Source organism: Amblyomma mixtum, chromosome 1 (genome assembly GCF_055824585.1).
Source record: "Amblyomma mixtum isolate Tamu chromosome 1, ASM5582458v1, whole genome shotgun sequence".
NCBI classification, from domain to species: Eukaryota; Metazoa; Arthropoda; class Arachnida; order Ixodida; family Ixodidae; genus Amblyomma; species Amblyomma mixtum.
The window spans coordinates 106886905-106904427 of NC_143012.1; the positions used below are offsets into that span (position 1 = coordinate 106886905).

General features: G+C 45.2%; 1 protein-coding gene and 1 long non-coding RNA gene across 5 annotated transcripts in view; one reads left to right on the forward strand and one right to left on the reverse strand.

Annotated features, from left to right (window-relative positions):
• Positions 1-3434: 3434 nt before the first annotated feature.
• LOC149367460 (uncharacterized) lies at positions 3435-11743 on the reverse strand. 2 transcript variants are annotated; one of them, XR_016284894.1, is made up of 4 exons: positions 11345-11743; positions 10347-10437; positions 3743-7064; positions 3435-3660 (listed from the first exon to the last, which is right to left on the reverse strand). It is a non-coding gene; the product is annotated as an uncharacterized LOC149367460 (long non-coding RNA). The 2 variants fall into 2 exon arrangements; XR_016284893.1 differs by lacking the exon at positions 10347-10437 and having other exon boundaries at positions 3436-3660.
• A 173-nt stretch (positions 11744-11916) lies between these two features.
• Positions 11917-17523, forward strand: part of Polr1A (RNA polymerase I subunit RpI1) — a 155302-nt gene continuing 149695 nt past the window's right edge. Inside the window, exon 1 of one of the 3 annotated variants that reach the window (XM_089555725.1) lies at positions 11917-12237. In XM_089555725.1, the coding sequence (XP_089411851.1) occupies positions 12075-12237 (163 nt within the window). In that variant the 5' untranslated portion in view covers positions 11917-12074. The remainder of the gene's footprint in view (positions 12238-17523) is intronic. The other 2 variants (XM_089555736.1, XM_089555731.1) reach the window with 2 other exon arrangements.

The window sequence follows — 17523 nt, forward strand, 5'->3', positions numbered from 1 at the left end:
CTGCATAAGTGAAAGTTATGTGACCGCTTTGTTCATGACAGTACATTTGGTTCGGTTCAATCCGCTACAATGATAGAAGACCGTTCTGCTTTGAAACAGCAAATTGACATGCATTCAAGCTTGGGATGAGCAGCAAGAGAGAAAGCGTGCATATTGTTGACGATGCAATGTTGACCCTTAAGTGCCCCTGTTACGTTTTCAGTTTTCTTGCCTTAATTTTCTTATGGTCGCACTGGGCGACCCGATTTAGAAAACTGCCAAAAAATAGTCGTACGTCCTAGCTTTAGTCAAAACCAAGGAAAAGAAAACATGCACATTTGTATTTTTGTTATTTTTATGAATCAATTTTATTGGCGTTTCCTTTGAATGAGTGTGTTGATTTTCGTCAACTGCATAAATGACTTTCTTATTTATGTTGCAATTTTTAACGTTTAATGTTTTTTTTTCTAGTTTATTGCTGGTTTCGGCTATTTGTATTTAATTTTTTTTTGAGGGAGCGCGCGATGATGATGATGCTAGCGCTCTTACAGCGCCCCCTACAGTCAGTTAGCAAAGGAGAAAAAAACAACATGGCGGTTGTTTACGTACGTTCGAATCGCGGTCGGCGGCTGTTGCGAGTGAAGTATTCGTCGGTGTCTCGTCTTTGTGGCGTGTGTAGTTCTTTAAATTTGCCCCTTTTTTTGTTTGTGACCAGTAGACCGCCTATGGAATGCGTGTTTACCTCCCATGCGTCCCTAAAGGTGAGTGAGCAGGACGCAAGCCCGCGCCGTCCAGTACTGGCGTCCCTGATCTGGGTGTTTCCAGCTCATTCTGGAAAATATCTGTGCATATAACTCTTGTTATAATCATCACGATGCAGTGCGTGTGCTGTGATATGTCATCGCATTGACTTTCTCGTGATGCAAGGGTTGGAGAACATTGCAGCATGTCGTTTCCAGCCAGCCTTCGATCCTTCAAGACACTGATCTGGACACCGAATGGCGACAGTACCAGTTGACGACTGTTGTGGGTGCAAGGTGGCGTAGATCTGCTAGATTACAGAAAGAAGCAATTGCCGGCAGAATAATCGCAAGACTAACCCACCTGTGGCTCGCAACCACCTCAGTGGACTGAAAAATGCTCGGGACAGAGCGAAGCAATAAAGCTGCACGGTGCGAACGCTATACATACGTTGCTTACGTCTCATGTAGTACCTATCTGAATTAAATGTTCTGGAATGCACTGGCAGTGTGTACTTCTGCTCTTGAGACCGAGTCGTCCTTCATGGCGCAGAAAGAGTGCACTGAACGCATGTGCATACGCTGGGCGGCGCACCTTAAAAATAAAATTGTTTCCATGTTCACTGCATGTTTTCAAAGGCACATGAGTTCTAAGGTAATCCTCCGAGTTCTCGTTCTGCTGGTATAGTCATATTTGGTCTGTGCAATCAATGACTCTGTGCCCACATACTGTCAAAAAGCAAGATTTGTCAGATCTTTGTCAGCCAGAGATGATGTGCTGGCATGCATAAATTGATATATAGCATCGTAATAGTGTGACACTGAACACTTTATTAAGATGTAATAGCAAGTAATTTCAATGTTTGTGTAAGCCAGTGTATTTGCCTTCATTGAAAAAGATATTCAAGAAAGTGTTTTGGTGTTCGTATGAGGCGGGACAGAACTTGTGTACAAAGTATGTGATAGCCAGGTGCTCAGGGCGAAATGTCACCTATCACTGCCTCTCGCCGGGGCAGGTGGCTCTCTGGAAATCTTTACTTCAGCATACTGCAAAACTAAAATATGTGAAGAGCTGCGCTCAAATTTCGCTTTACCGACTGTAGTTATTGGCTGTCGTTTTTTTTTTTTTTTGCACGTGGTTTACTGCTGATACAATAACACACATGGCTCAGTCTGTGCATTGTACTGTGTGCTACTTACTGCATGCAATGTGAAATGCTTCAAAAGCAAGGGTTCGGGCAAGTTGTTTGTTCTAGTTAAGGTTGGTCGCCGAACAGAAAGGGACGACACGGGAACCAGACACACAGCACCGACTATCGAGATTTCTGTCAGTGCTGCGTGTCCGGTTCTCATGTTCATGCTGCCTTTATTTCTTTGTAATGTGACCAACCTTAGCTTCAAAAGCAGTCTTCGCACTATGTATAGGGAGGGTGCACAGAGAGGGCCTGGTAATAAGCGTGTTCATTTTGTGCTCGTGTCTGTGTACAGCACCTGGTGCTAACTGCTCGCTATACTGCACATTTAAATTTAGGTGCCAAATGTACTTCTCTTGTGATGCAGTGTGTGCACACCAGGGAATGATCTCGCATTTTGCATGGTGCAGCGAGTACCCTTCTCCTTAACATGTAACAAACTATAGCTGCCTTTCAAAAATATCATTTTAGTGCATCAGCATCAGAACCCCCCATGTTGGAATAATCCGTCGGTCTGAAGCCTCAGGTGACAGAGTGGAGGGAGTGAAATCCACCTTCACGAAATTGCAGGGAACAGGGAAGAAGAGAGGGCGGGAGGAGGCGGTTGGCAAGCGGTTGCAAATCTGAGTCGAAGGGTGGAGAGAGTGGATGTGTCACTGATGGATGGGATTTCATCGGGTGAGTGGAGTGGGGGTGTCACGTAGTGATTGATGGTGCCTATTCGTTCCGGCAGGAACATAATGCTAACTTTGGCTTATGGGGTTTAACGTCCCAAAGCGACTCAGGCTATGAGGGGCGCCACAGTGGAGGGATCCAGTAATTTCGACCAACAGTGGCCCTTAACGTGCTCCGACATCACACAGCATCTGGGCCTGTAGTGTGTCACCATCGGAATACAACTGCCACAGCCGGGATCATACCAGCGTCTAATGGAATTTGTTTAATTTGTCGTTACACTCACAGTAAGATTAGTGTTTCCCAAGTACAAGTTGTATTTAATGTCAGAGTCCAAGGAAGGGCAGCTTTCCAAAGCCACAGCTGGGCTTGTACGGCGTAATTAAGCAGCATTAACATCCTTTAGAATAAATTAACGTGTTTGTACTATGATTACACAATGGACACGGTATTTATCAAGGCAAACAATGGCAGCGTATATATGCCTGCAAATGTTTAAATCAGGAATAGTATCTGCTAGCTTATTAAAAATATATCATTTATAAAATGACCGTCCAACTTCTCGAGAAGTACCAAATCTGTGGAGAAATACAAATTGCAGATTGCCAATATGCCTAGGAAAATACATTTTGGCTGTCAAAGAAGGATTAGGAGCACTTTATTATTAATTACGCGAGGATTGTGGAAAGATGGGTCGGGTCACACCCAATAGTGCAAAACATGAACCCTTGGAAAAGATGCGAAGTTGTGGCGCCTATGCACTCATATGCTGTGCATAATGGGCTGCCTTGCATTACCATAACCTGTCCAGGTAGACTGCCACAAGTCAATAAAAATCTCCGATATATACAACCGCAGTTTTCAGTTAGGTAGACATTTTATTTGTGACATTCTTAATCTAGCTGGCAGGCTATCACCAGCCCGAGGTGAATGTGACGTGCAGGATGAAACGGGTGCCATATCTGGATACTGGAGTAAATGTGATGTGATGAGCCTTGGGAGCATTCCTCTTCACATGGCGCCAGGCAGTCTTGCGGCCACATAATACGGCTGACAGTGCTTCATTCTGTAACCTGTAATACCGCAGTTACTTGCATCATGGATGCAGTTTCTTGTGGGAAAAAATTAGAATGGTAAGTTTGGTGCATTTATTACATGGTGTGGTCAGTTGAACTTTCCCCAGATTTTGATGATTGATGTAGGGAAAGCATTTATTATACAAATGCATCCATTATTTAAGTAAATATGGTGTACAAAAACCTGGAATGGAAACAGAAATCAGCATCTGCAGGATTGAAACAAATTCCTAACAACTTTGCCACAGCACCATACCCATGACTGCCAAGCCACATTTTAGCCCCTAGCCTTTCACTCTACACTGTCCTTAATCTGTTCATTCCCAATGGGCCAGACATGAGGCCGTATGGCACTCAGGTATCCGTATCTGTCTATATGGACATGCCACGTTGTCTACTACACAGCTTTTTAAACACTTGTAGCAACAGTGTCAGTTTTCTCAGAAGCATGAAACTTTGTTACGATTAGTTTTATGACACACCCAGCACATTAACAGGCATTCTAGCCAAATTATAATTTCGTTGCAGTTGGGCTTTGAAGCATTTTTCATTAATGAGTAAAAAGGAAATGACATTAACTGGGCACTATATGTTTCATAAACTAAGCTGCCTTCTCGACAAATAGGGGCATTTTAGAATTTCTAGGCAACAAAGTTGGCACAGTGTTCCCATCACACAACAGAAGGCTCATTGCTTGGAAGGCTGGTGGAGAGACACTGTGTAAGAGCCAAGCAAGTTCATTTATGAAGTGCTTTATCATGTGAGGGAAGGCTATTCACGGCTGTTTCTACCATGGCAATATAACTTCATGTCACAAATTGCACCAGCAATGTTCTGAAAAATGAGTAATACTGTTTTTCTGTTGCAGCAGTATTCTGTTTGCAAAATAAGATGAATAGTAGTTTTGCGCTGCAGCTTTCAGTGTGCAAGATGACAGCTACGGCTTAGCCTTTTGTCAAGAATACTTTTTCTCATATGCATTGCAGAACTGTAGAACCACATATTGTCAACTGTCCTAAAAGGCAAGGTGTGTTGCTGGGCGAGTTGGTTGGGGTACATCTTGAGAAAAACAGCGCTTGCAGACAAAGGAAACGAGAAGGACACACAACTGCGCTGTTTTTTTTTTTGTGTGTCCTTGTTCTGGTCCTTTGTCTGCAAGCGCTGTTTTTCTCAAGATGTCCTAAAAGGGCGGTGCACTGTGACAGCACGACGCAACAAAGAGGAATGCAGCATGGAGCGACACTTCATACTAATTTTATTGAAGAGCGCATGCCTCTCTGAGTGCATCACATGCAGGCAAAATGAAATCAAGCAGGGATGACGAAGAAATAAAATTATAGTGAATGCAAGGCAGGTATGAACAAGAAAATGAGTGCACTAATTTCCCAAAGATGAAAAATGTTTGCCAATTGTCAGAAGTTCTCTGTTGAGCAGTGTCAGAGAGGGCGTACTCACACAAGCAGATTCTGAGTAGGGAATGAGGGGCCTGAAATATCTCAATTTCTTAATTGTCGGGTTTAACATTCGGGAGCGACACATGGGCTATGAGGGACACCATAATGGAGGTCTCTGGATTAATTTACACCACCTGGGGCCCTTTAATGCACGCTGACTTTGCACAGCACATGGCCATCTTTGTATTTTGCCTCCACTGAAATGTGGCCGCCATGGCCGGATCAAACCCACAGCCTTCGGGTAAGCAGTCTAAGAACGCCAGAGCCACTGAGGCGCCGTGGCGGGATGAGTTCTCCATTCCTAGGAGGAAAGTTTCGGGAAAAAAGGAATGACTAGAAAAGAAATACCAGAGGCCTGTAGTGCACCCTCAATGGTGCTGCTTGATATGGGATATGATGGCGCACCTTTCTCATGACCATGTGGGCTTCAAGAAAATTAGCAAATGGCACTCCTCTTCCCTGCTGTGTCTTGAGCTTGCTATGCTAAAGCACTCTGTCAGAATAGCCCGCCAACTAGCTCATAACATAATCCTAATCCCTCACCTGAAATCTGCCATCTTCAGCTGGCAGGGCCTACAAACGCCAGCACAGTCAGATGCTACTTTCTGGCTGCTCTGCATCTGGCACGAGTGTAGCTCCATTATAGCAACAGCATGCATGTGCTTGCACATGTGCACATGCGTTGCATGGTCAACACGTACATGTGTACATGTTGTGGCAAGCCTCGCACTGCTCACTATGAAGCTCGCAGCCACTGCACGATTTGCTAGTTCTTTCCACTGTGTGCTTGAAGTTCACCAAACTTTGTGACTTTACATGCCACTGGCCATCTCCCACTCTCTCAGTACTGGACTTAGAAAGCTCAATCCTCACTTTATGCTTCCTAAATAGGGCAGATTTGCGGTGGTCTGCTCCTCCTTTGACACCTGTTGTAAAGTTTTTCGGATGTGAAATTGAAGAGTACTTTGATTAATGTATCCAATCACCCATTTACCTAGCCACCAAAGCGAGAGTACTTCAGTGCCTTGTGCATTGACTCCAAGTGATTATTTTTTGTTAATCCAATGTACTGCTTATAGCAGTAAGCCCACTGACATGCCCTCTTTGCGTATGTTTTCTCAAAATTTCTGTGAAGCCAAAGCCAATTAAGCTGATGCTCTTTGGAGTGGATACCAAGAAGTGCAGGGAGCAACTGTTGAGAGTCAGTTTCATCTGTCCACTTCATCAGAGTGTGCAGCATGTCCCTTGTTGTACTCCTGCAGTCCTTGTTTGTGACTGTATTCAGGTGCGTGCTCCAGTTGTGTAGCACCTGCCAGCTGCAAAGCAGTCGACTCCTCAAGGGACCCATCACCTGCTCCCGTGCACTGCCATAAACAGGGGCATCATCAGACATAAATGCCTGACATGGTATTTATTTATTTATTTATTTATTTCAATACCCTAAAGGCCCAATGCGGGCCTTTAGGGTATTGATGGCCTCGAAAAACCTCACCACAGTGCCCGTGTTCACCCTTTTTGAAATCAAGTAGGCACACGGGATACCAAAGGCATCTTGAGAAATTGTAAGCAGGGTTGTCAGTTGGAATTAGTACTTATTTATGCCATGGGTGGAGTCAATGCACAGTTTCGCTGCCCCCAATTCATAAAGGAGCTCTCGTTGTGGGAACGTCATTAATGCTCGCTCAAAGTCACCACCATGACTGTTGGGGTCACCCTTCTTCCTGTAATACAACAGTGGCGACTCATTTTCTGCCCTCCTTTCTTCGACCCATATTTCAACACTCTTAAAATTGTCTGCATCTCTCTGCTCTGTTTTGCCAATCCTAAACTTATCTGCAATGTTACGGAGGTCCTTAGTGGTCACAAGTTGCATCCGTGGGCTTGATCCACTTGTACCTGCTCGGATGTTGTGCACAATGGTTTTTTCTGGCACTCCTGCTAACCGGCCTGAAAATGGTACAGAAAAAAACTGTTAACATCTCTGGTGGTTCATCTGCCTACAGCCATGTAATAAAGTGACAAATACTTCTGGTCGGATTCCTTCATCTTGCACTTTGTTCCTTTTCACAGGTGACACACAGTTCATCTTACTTTCATTTCACTTTTGTGGCACTGCAAAGCACACGACAAAATGGTTGTTTCAAAGCCAGATGGACTTTATTTTTATGAGCTTGAGTGTTTAAACTTGCATACAGCAATGCAAAACAGGGAAGTTATATACAGCGTGTTATAAATGCAGAATATAACAGCACTGAAAATGTGGACAAGAAAAGAATAAGGACGTGTGCTTCTCATCCTGTCCCATTTCATTCTGCATATTCAAAAAATGCACCAATTCGCCTGGCAGCAACCTCTAAGGAGTAGAGACACCAAATTTTTGAACGCGATCTTTGTTTCTTTGGACTTTTGCACACGACAATAGTGTACACGAGTCACAATGTAGAATTCACTTATGCCAGGTGAATAATTTCTAAGTGAATATTTTTCTCATGCTGTTTCAGTTTCAACACCTAAATGACTGCTGCTAAGTCAGAGACAATTGGAGGGCATGCCAGTCATACATAAACTGAAATATAAATGCTGCTTGTTCGTTTTTTTTTTGCGATTTCAACTCTTGTGCAGGCTTGTGTTTTATATTAGTGGTTTTTCAGGAAAGGAAATGGTGCAGTAACTGCCTCAACCATGCCATGAAGGAAAGAAGGAGTGAAAGAAGCAAGAGAGAAAGAGGTGCTGTAGTGGAGGGCTCCGTAATAATTTCGACCACCTGGGGATCTTTGGGCACTGACACTGCGCAGCACGTGGGCACCTCTTGCCTCCATCGAAACTCAGCTGCCGCAGCCGGGTTCTAACCCGGGTACTCCAGCTTAGTAGCTGAACACTCAAACCACAGCCGTTCCTGTGAGCATTACTGATGAAGTGCCAAAACAGCCAAATAATTCTAATTAATGAAAGTTCACTGCAGACGATCTGTCTTACGAGAGAAAACATGGCCCTTATACAACCATTAGACTGGTGGCGTTGCATTGATCAGCAACAAAATGCCTATGCTTTTGACAGGCAGCCAAAAAAAGAGGCTAGCATCGAGTGCAACTGTCAGTCATTCAAGACACGTTTCATGGAGCTCAAGCCGACTTCTTACGGTTGAAGTTCAACGTCAGCCGATTGAGCGACAGACCTAGGATAGTCAATGAAACCAGCAGAAAAACAAAAGAACAGACATTGGAGTAGTCCAGTGCTAGATGACATTCCTAATTATGTTCAGTTCGAAAGACTGGACCCCTTCCACAAAGCATCTCTAAACTAAACGGCATGAAGTTCGTACTGACTGTGCTGTGCATGCAATGTGCCGTGGATCAATTGTTTTCCACCCTTCGATGCGACCAAGTAGGCTGAAGTGAATTGCACTGCAGTCAGATACAACTCGAGAACGAAGTGGCAGATGGCCCTTAAAGAAGACCCCCCAGTCAATGGTGTCAGCTGATTTTCATCAGTTAATCCAATTAAAGCCATAACTAAACCCCTTTCATCTGCCACCCTCCTGCAATGCTACCCCCTAGGATAAACCATGACATCATGAGAATCGGTCGACGCCATTGGATGGCAGGCTTCTTTTGAGGGGCATTGGCCGCTGGGTTCTTAAGCTGTGCCCTACTATAACTTCTTCCGCCCCCTCGTTTTGTGGGACATGCCTTCTCCCACTTTACAATAGGCATTTTCGTGTTGTCCCACCTCTTTTGTGCCATAGATGCATCGCAGAAGAATAAAAATCATTGAAATGATCACTCGAGTTAATGAACAATATCTTCCCCCTAAAATACATTTCTATTGCACTTTCGTCTCCCATTTATGAAAGGTTGGTGGACTGTAGCTTCTAAACGTTTTAACATTCCGGTACAGTCAACACAGCATGCACAAATGCTTTGTACAAGAGAAGTGGCTAACCTGCAAGCACTCCGGCATCATTCTGGGACAGCCTTTGGTGGCAGGCCTCATTGAAGTGTCCGTAGTGTTTCTTTTGAAACACTACATATACCTTGCCCTTTTTCTCCATGACCTCTAGAGTAGCAAAGCAGTGTTTGCCGATTTTGCAGCTTCCTTGCCCCTTTTCCTGCCTTTGGCGCTGTTCTATAGGAAGCTCTTCATACGAGCCGGAACAGTGGCAGTGCAGGTAACGTTTAAAAACCCTTGGTGCACATTCCTTCTTTCCTGTAGAAGCTACAAAATGGCAGCAAGTTTTGCTTTCTTCTCCATCTTTCCAGGCGCAAAATTTTGAAACGGAAAGACTGTAAACATAACTAAGCACTCCACATAGTATTAGTTAATTATTAGTGTGAAAGCACAATTCCGAACGGTAAACCCCGAGCAAGATCCTGCGATGTATGTGGGTTTGTGCCAAGAGCATAGCAACGGCGACACAGCAACCACAGCCTCACAGCAGAATTGTAATATAGTTATGACACGATGCCAACATATGATGTTAAGTCCATGACCACTCATGACTAAAGCTTATGCGCCAATAAATCCAACACAACAACAACAACTCATGACTAATATGAAATTTTTAAAAATTGAGGCGTGAACAAAGGTGGGCTCCATATTGATAAAAACGTGTACACAATGATAGCAGATGAATAACGGCATAAGGCATCCTTAGAAAGCCAACAGTAAAGTAACAAGACAAGGCAACGTTCATGAAATTCTGCTTTTGCACGTTTATAAAATTTCGGCAAAACTTCTCTGTCAATTTTTTGTGTATCACACTACTTTCATTTTTTGAAAAGCAAGGCCAAATTAAAGTTTGTACTTTTTACATACACTAATGAAAAATGCATGTGCTATGGAGTGGGAACATATGCAGTACTCTCGCACTACTACTGGCGCTCTGCCAAGTGCGCATGACAATCACAGATTTAGCTTCACATTTTTAGCCTTTTGCCTGCAGTGCAGAACTGCATTTCCCAGCTTTTTTATTGTTAAAAATTTATCAGTCATTCGCTTACTGTTTTTTCCTGCTATAGCGCATGGGGAACAATTTTTGGAGAAAATTATCAAGTTCAGGTTAAGTTATTACACGGACTGTTACATGGAAGTATTTCAATTTTACTACACCCTGCAAAAACTCATTCCTGCACAGCAACCTTTTACATGGCCCTGTCCTTTGACCACAAATTCAGGTCAGCGCTGTTGACTTCTAAAGGCAGAACAATGCTGGGCATTCTTCCTACACACTTCTGCGTGTTGCGATTGCCATGGCTTCAGCGCTGCTAAGCTGGTGCATGCCGCGACAATGTTGTGTGTCCTGTCGAGACATTGCAGGTGCCTGCAACAAAGCATAAGCAAGGCCTGTAGCAGCGAGTCTGCTCCAAGGACCAGTTTTTTTCCTGCAGTTTTTTTCCACTATAAATATGAAAGAGAGTGCACTGCTTGTCACTTTGCTTATGGAGGAGCTAGGACACCAAAAAAAAAATTCTGCAGGCACACATAAGACTGCTTACCAGCGAGAATGCCAAAGCACTAAAGTGCACAGTCATGCTATGTTGCAGAATGATGAGTCATGAGTGCAAGGCATGACTACGCAACTTTGTACAAACTCTGCACACCTTATGTTACTAGTAAAGTGCTGAGTCATGCTACACTTCAGAATGATTAGGAGTCAGAACTATGACTACCTAAACTTTGTACAAACTATACCTTACATTACAAATAAGTGCAAAATGACTATGACAAGTCATGGCTTTCAAAGGTTATAGTACCTTACGTTTCACATTTCACTCGAATGCCCGCAAAGGCTACCTCTGCAGATCTGTCGCACTAGACTAAGCCCATTGAAATCTTCATGGTTCCTTTAAAAACGTGCATGTCATCGCTAATTTTGCGTGCACAAAACCACGTGCAAGTTTCCCCAGGTGAGTGTAAGCCCGTCAATAAAAAAAAAGAACGCGCTTTGTGTTTACAAACTTAAAATGCGCGCACTCGAAAAGTCAATAAACTGCAACTTTTCAATCGGTAATCTAAGCGCGCGACTGCATCCCGCTTTGGCCCTTTATTGCTTTCAGTGCACGTTAAAGAACCCCAGGTGGTCGAAATTTCCGCAGCCCTCCACTACGGCGTCTCTCATAGCCTTAGTCGCTTTGGGACGTTAAACTCCATAAACCAAACCAAACCAACCCCTTTATTGCTTTGATCACTGCGTGCGTGCATGCAACAGTATAGACTTCGTTTCTTACCTTTATTATTAGAGTCGAAGACTAGATTCTCCACCTCTTCCTCGAAGTTGTGGTGCCGTCGCAGGTCACGAAGAGCGACAAAATGCTTCGGACGTAAGTCGCACAAGAACGGCCGTGCCTTACTACATGTTGTTGTGACTGCATGGGAGAAGGATGAAAAGGAAATTGCATGGGCCTGCCTACTGGCTGGATCCGAGCCACCACCGCTGCCGCGTGCAGATAGAGGAGAGATCAGAGGAAAGAGAAAAAGAAAAGACGCGTCGCAGCAACAACCGCGTCCTTCCCCAAGAATATCCTTGATGGGTGTTTTTAAATTACTAGTATTGAAGAACGCCTTGTCGCAAACCGCTCAAGCAACGCCATCGCACGTGTCCGTCTCCATGCTCAAGGCAAAAAAATAAACAAGCGAGCAAGAAATGCACCTTGGGATACCTCGGGATATTGAGCAAGGATTTTCACGAAGAGTTGAGATTTTCCCTGTCGGTTGAAGCGCAGTGTTCCCCAAAAGTCCCCACAGAGTGACCTAGAGTAGAGCTGTGACGTCTTTTCTCGGTTGGCCAATCGCAACGAGGATCACCTTCCTCTGATTACGCCCTCCGCTTCCAGCCAAAGTAACGTTGCTTCCAGCAACAGTGCTGTGTGTTGTATACGTGTGTTGTATACGTTCGGCGACTCCGAGTGCATCAGGCTAAAATCTCATGTGCTTAGCTGAGCGACCGGACATTCAGCAATGGATCTCGATAAAATCCCTCACCGTTGCGTTGACAGCGTGAGCTTTAGTGTGTTCAGCACCGAAGAGCTGTTACGCCAAGGCGTGCTCGAGGTAACCTGCGCCGAAACTTTTGACATTGTGGGACACCCGACGAAAGGCGGCCTTCACGATGCCTTGCTGGGTAAGTCTGACCTTGGCCCTTCCGCGCCTGTGACTAGCCACGCGAGATGTCTTTGCTATCTTGCCGGGCCGCCTTGTGCCAGCACTTCGCTTGACATGTTTCGCATGTCAAGCGAAACAACGCAGAGATGGGGCACGGAACATGAACGATTTTCTGAAGCATTAGCTTCAGAAAACGTGACAAAGTACGAAGGTGTAGCCACAAACAGACAGGACAAACACGAATCTTTGCACAAAGACTGAAAACCACACAGGACGGAGGCAGGCGGCAACACCGCCCTGTGTTGTCACCTGCCTCCATATCCTGTGTCTGTTGCGCTTTTCTCGCCAACTGTGCTTCATCCTCCTAAGTTATGAATCTTGGGCAAGAGCGTCTCTTCTTGCGTGCCTCCCTTGTTTTTAAGCACCTGTGTCGTCCTTTGCACAAGTGCCGTCTTGTCGCTGCACCTGTAGTCCGGCATCTGTGCTTAATCGGCAAGCGCTGCTTATCCCATGAGGTTGGCCAAACTCTCAAAAAACATAAATATCTCCTCTGCAGTGAACTTTTTGTTGTTAGAGAGAGCTTGGTCATTCTTCACAGCTTGTGCTTGGAAACAGAAACCTTCGCATTGGCTCAGTGGCGTACGAAAAGCACCGCAATCATGCGCTTTTCTGCCAAATCATAGGAGGCACCAGACTGCATTTAGGAAAGCCTCAGTAGCACTAAACCAACCACAGGGTACCTTGCAGCATTGGAATCGTGTTCATAGAAGCGTGAAAAGATTAGGTCCACGGCATCCAAGAGTGACCGTGAATAATTTTGGTGGTTATATGCTAATGCAACATTCAAAAGCTAGAAAGAGTTCACAATTTGGACAGGCCGTTCGTTTTGTTTTCAATAACTATGGGTGATATTTTAGTGTAACGAGCGCGAAAAGAGCTTTGGATTGGGACACACTTCAAAAACGGAGGAAAGTTCTGCGTTTTAAATTAATTCATAATATATTTCATTCAAGAACTGGAATGGACAGAACCAAATATACAGTCAACCCTGATTATGTGTCTTTATGGAGAGATCATTCACTTAAAGAATACAGATGCCGGACTGACCTTTTCAAAATGTCTTTTTTTCCCCAGAACTATTTCGGAATGGGACAAGCTGCCTGTGGAAGTAGTGTCCATATTATCAAATGATTCATTTTCTTCCATGCTGTGACATTTTCTATGTATAGTAATTCCATGTTCTTTCTATCTCAATCTTATCTTTTTTTTGTAACCACCTGCACGCAGTGGCATTTGTATACTTTTTCTTTTTCAACCCCCCACTGTAATGCCAGGTAATGGCGCTGTGGGTGTGATGATAAATAAATAAATAAAAGCTGAGCATTCGAGCCAGATTTAAAAGCTCTGCATGGATCTTATAGTACACACAGAAAAAAATGTAACATTGCTGCTTGCAACTGACTAGGGCGACACCACACTGCACATTCTTAGGTCCGTTCGATTCGCCTGCACCACGCTGAAAGATAGGCTTGCTGAGGGGGAACAGCGTGGGTCAGCGCTGTGTGCAGAGAACTGTAAAGTGCAGAGAACTAGGATAAGAAAGCAGGCCCTCAAAGGAGGCCCTTCATCCAGTGGTGTCGACGGATTGTCAGGAAACTGCAGTTAATCTCAATTCATGGAGGTACCTGCCGTTTATCGCTGTATTTGGGGGAAACTTTTTGTGACAAAGCAGCTAAGGCCTTAGTCTCGGAAAGGGGGGGGGGGGGGAGGCACCCCTAGCCGGAACAACCCACAGCACGACGGGGACCATCTGCTTTCTTTTCTCTCTGCTGCATTGCAGCCCTGACATGTCTTGAGAGCCAGTAGGTGCCAATTGGCTGTAGGGCGTCCTTTGAAAGGCATTCACTGCTGCCTTCTTGACTTGTATCATCCGTTTGTAGTGTGGCAAGTGCACCAGACTCGCACCCATTCAGGTTCTCGGCGTTGCCCATTGCACTTTGCTTTCCTCTATGAAGACCTTTGAGAAGAAGTCGCTTTTCTTTGCTCGGGTGGGAATAAGTCGCTCAGTGAAACGCCTCATGGTACATGGTACGGCAAAACAGTGCTGACAGACGGGACGGAAGAAGAAGACACAGACACATGCTCTGAACTAACAACCTAATAGTTTATTGCTAAAGAGGGGGCCAATATATAGCCTAGAACGGAAGAAAATGCAGGGCAAACATGACATGACATACATGCCGATGGTTGGCTTACACATGAGTTGCCTAATGCGTGAATGTGAAAGGCCTTCGATATCAGGCGCGAGGTGTGATCTCTATACTTGGCGATGATAGTGGTTTGGTTCAGATAGTGGTTTGGTGGCCTCACATTCATTGCAATCTGCAGAATGAATGACCATGTTATTTTGGGTGTGACTTGCTTTCAATGTCTTTCGCGTGTTTGCGTAGCCGTTCGTTGACGAACCGTCCGGTCTCTCCAATGTAAAAACGGCCGCATGACAGTGGGACCTTGTAAACCACACCACAGCAACAGTTGACAAATTTGTGGGTCATTCATCCAGGATAATCCAGCATAGCATAGCACAGGACAGCACAGTACGTGCCCCCCCTTTAGTACTGCATGCACCTCATCTGTCCTCCTAACCTCACTAAGCCCCATGTCATCCCATTTAATACCTGCCAATTCCTCCAACAGCACTGCTAGGCTAGTCTCACTGGATAAGGTTCTTGCGTTAACCATTGCGAGGTTCAGTTTCCTAATCGAACAACACACAAATTCATTGAGCTGGAAAAAAAATGTATTTCTGTGATAGGCACTTCTTGCTCGCAGATTGAGGAGTGAAATAGTCGTGAATTTTTTTTCTTCATCTTCATTGCCTCAATGTTATTGATGGACTCCGATCTGCTGAGACCGTAGGCTTCTGTCAACGCACAGTAGCGACAAGCCATGCTAACGGCACGGAGCATGTCGAAACACTTAGGCACAGGTTCTCTCAAGTCCTTGTCACAATTTGCATCAGTGGTATCCTGGTTATCTAGGACGACAGCAATGATGTCTTTGTCCCCAGAGACAAAGTCACTGATGGCTGCTTCGTGGCAAATAGCACCAGGAAATTTAGACAACTGGATTCACACATGGATTCACTAGGCCCACGACGGCTTCGTTGAACTCACCCGCAAGTAAAGAAGTTGCTTTGTCTTCTCTGGGAAACCGGGAAAACGGAGACCAGAATTTCGGAAGCAGATCTATGTAGTTTCGTTTTTGAAGCAAAAAACTTTACTACCCGCACCACAGCTGCGCTTCGCGTGAGCCGTCGGAGCCAAGATTTGCCACAGCTGCGCATGCGCGAAACCCAGTGACCTCACACGGGGCAGACATACAGTTGGCCAGGAAACTCTCATATCTTGGTGGACACCCGAACAGTACCATAAGGGAAGGAAAATGAAAATAAAATTGGTTTTAGGGAAAGGAAATGACACCTGTCTCTCTCACAATCATGGCCCTAAGGAAAATGAAATGAAATGAAAATTGGTTTTAAGGAAAGGAAATGCCTGCCTCTCATATCTTGGTGTACACCCGAAAGGAATGCACACCACAGTACATGTCTCCAAAGCAACCTTCTAAGACAGCACCCTATTCACTACATGTGCATGTCTCCTCCTCCGCCTCCGTACAGGCAGTGTGTGGACTGCCGAACGCCTCCACCTGTGCTCCCAGTGCATTGTGCGCCAACTGCGATAGCCATGACGTCACACCAAGCACAACTGCAGCTTTCCGCTTGTATATCCAGGCTCAACCAGAGCCAAGCCATTCAGCGGCTCACTCAGCATAGACAGGTTGCTTGGAGGTCAATTCCTGGGGTTTCTTCCAGTTGGAGGGTTCTGCAGGAGCTGTTCAGGCAGACGTTTTCTGCAAGCAACCTTCACTGCGCGCATTGCTCCCTGGTCCAAGGGGGTTTGACGCACCGACATGGCATTCTGCAGCAGGAAGTGGAGTGCAGTGTCGCTGAAACTGGCACTGCAGAGGTGGACACAGCCGTTGCCTACGATGATGAGGCAGACATTGCAACCTTGGCCCAGCAGGTTGTTGTTTGAACATTTTGAGCCACTTCTCAACAAGTTCACAGGTCATTTGCTCTTTTCGATTGGACCTGTAGGCCATGGGACCTGAAAGCGTGTGCTGCAAGCATCACACAGACTTACTTTTCCCGTCTGTCTCTTCTCCGCTTTAGCCCGAATGTCAGCCTTGTTCTTCACAATGCCACTCAGCATGCTTCTCGGAATCTGGTGCGCTGCGGTGACTTCGGGTTTATCGCCTCGCTCAACTTGCTTGATAATTTTTGGTTTCGTGGAAAAGGGGAGGCTCTGCCGTTTCACGGCTGCTATCGTGCACACTCCGAGACGACGAAACCCATACGAAATTGCCAATGGCTGCGCGATTCACTGTATGTGTGAACTGCCTGACAATGCGGACACAACTGATGCAATGCACTAAAAAAGCATGCTCTGGTTGGCTGGGCACATGCCTGCCACCTACGTCATGGAAAATCTGCACCATCATTAGCCTGCACACGCTACATAGGAGGAAAGCTAACCTCTGGAGGTGTACCAAGGGAAAGCCAGCTTCTTGAGTCGATCGGAGTTGTTCAAAGTTCGATCTGTCGGATGTGACGGCTACACATTGGCGTTGTCACTTTATGGTGCTCAGAAATTATTTGATATACAGGATAATTCGATCTAAACGAGTTCGATGTAATTGGGTTCGACAGTACCTGGGTCACGCCATGATTTCGTACCTAACATGATTTTTGGTTCGAGCGATAAAAGGAGCAAATGGAAGTCATCAGTTCTATTTTTTATGCTCCAGGAATTTATCAGGAGAACTGTAATCAGCAGTTTGTCATCACGAAGTCATATCTGTATGACAGTTTCAGTCATGATGTCCCACTGCAGCCTTCTCTCCGCTGAATGCTATGTGTCATACTTCAGTTTAGCTTTTGTGCCTTCTTGGGCATTTTGCTTACCATGTGCTGGCTACGTTCTGCGCCTTTCACGGGCGGTGGAACTCTTCGGATGTGCCGAATTCTGTCCCTTTAAGCATATGCGCTACAGTAAGAAATGAGTGGCGTTTTTTGAATTGAGAGAACTGAACAGGTGCACGGTGTTTCTTTTTGGAGCTGAACATGCCTGCATGACACTCGCGTTCTGTACCTACAGAAAATAAATTAAGATGTTCATTGTACAGATTGGCAGTCAGTTCCTCAGATTTCACTGCCATGTCGCCACTGTCAGTCTTAAAAAAC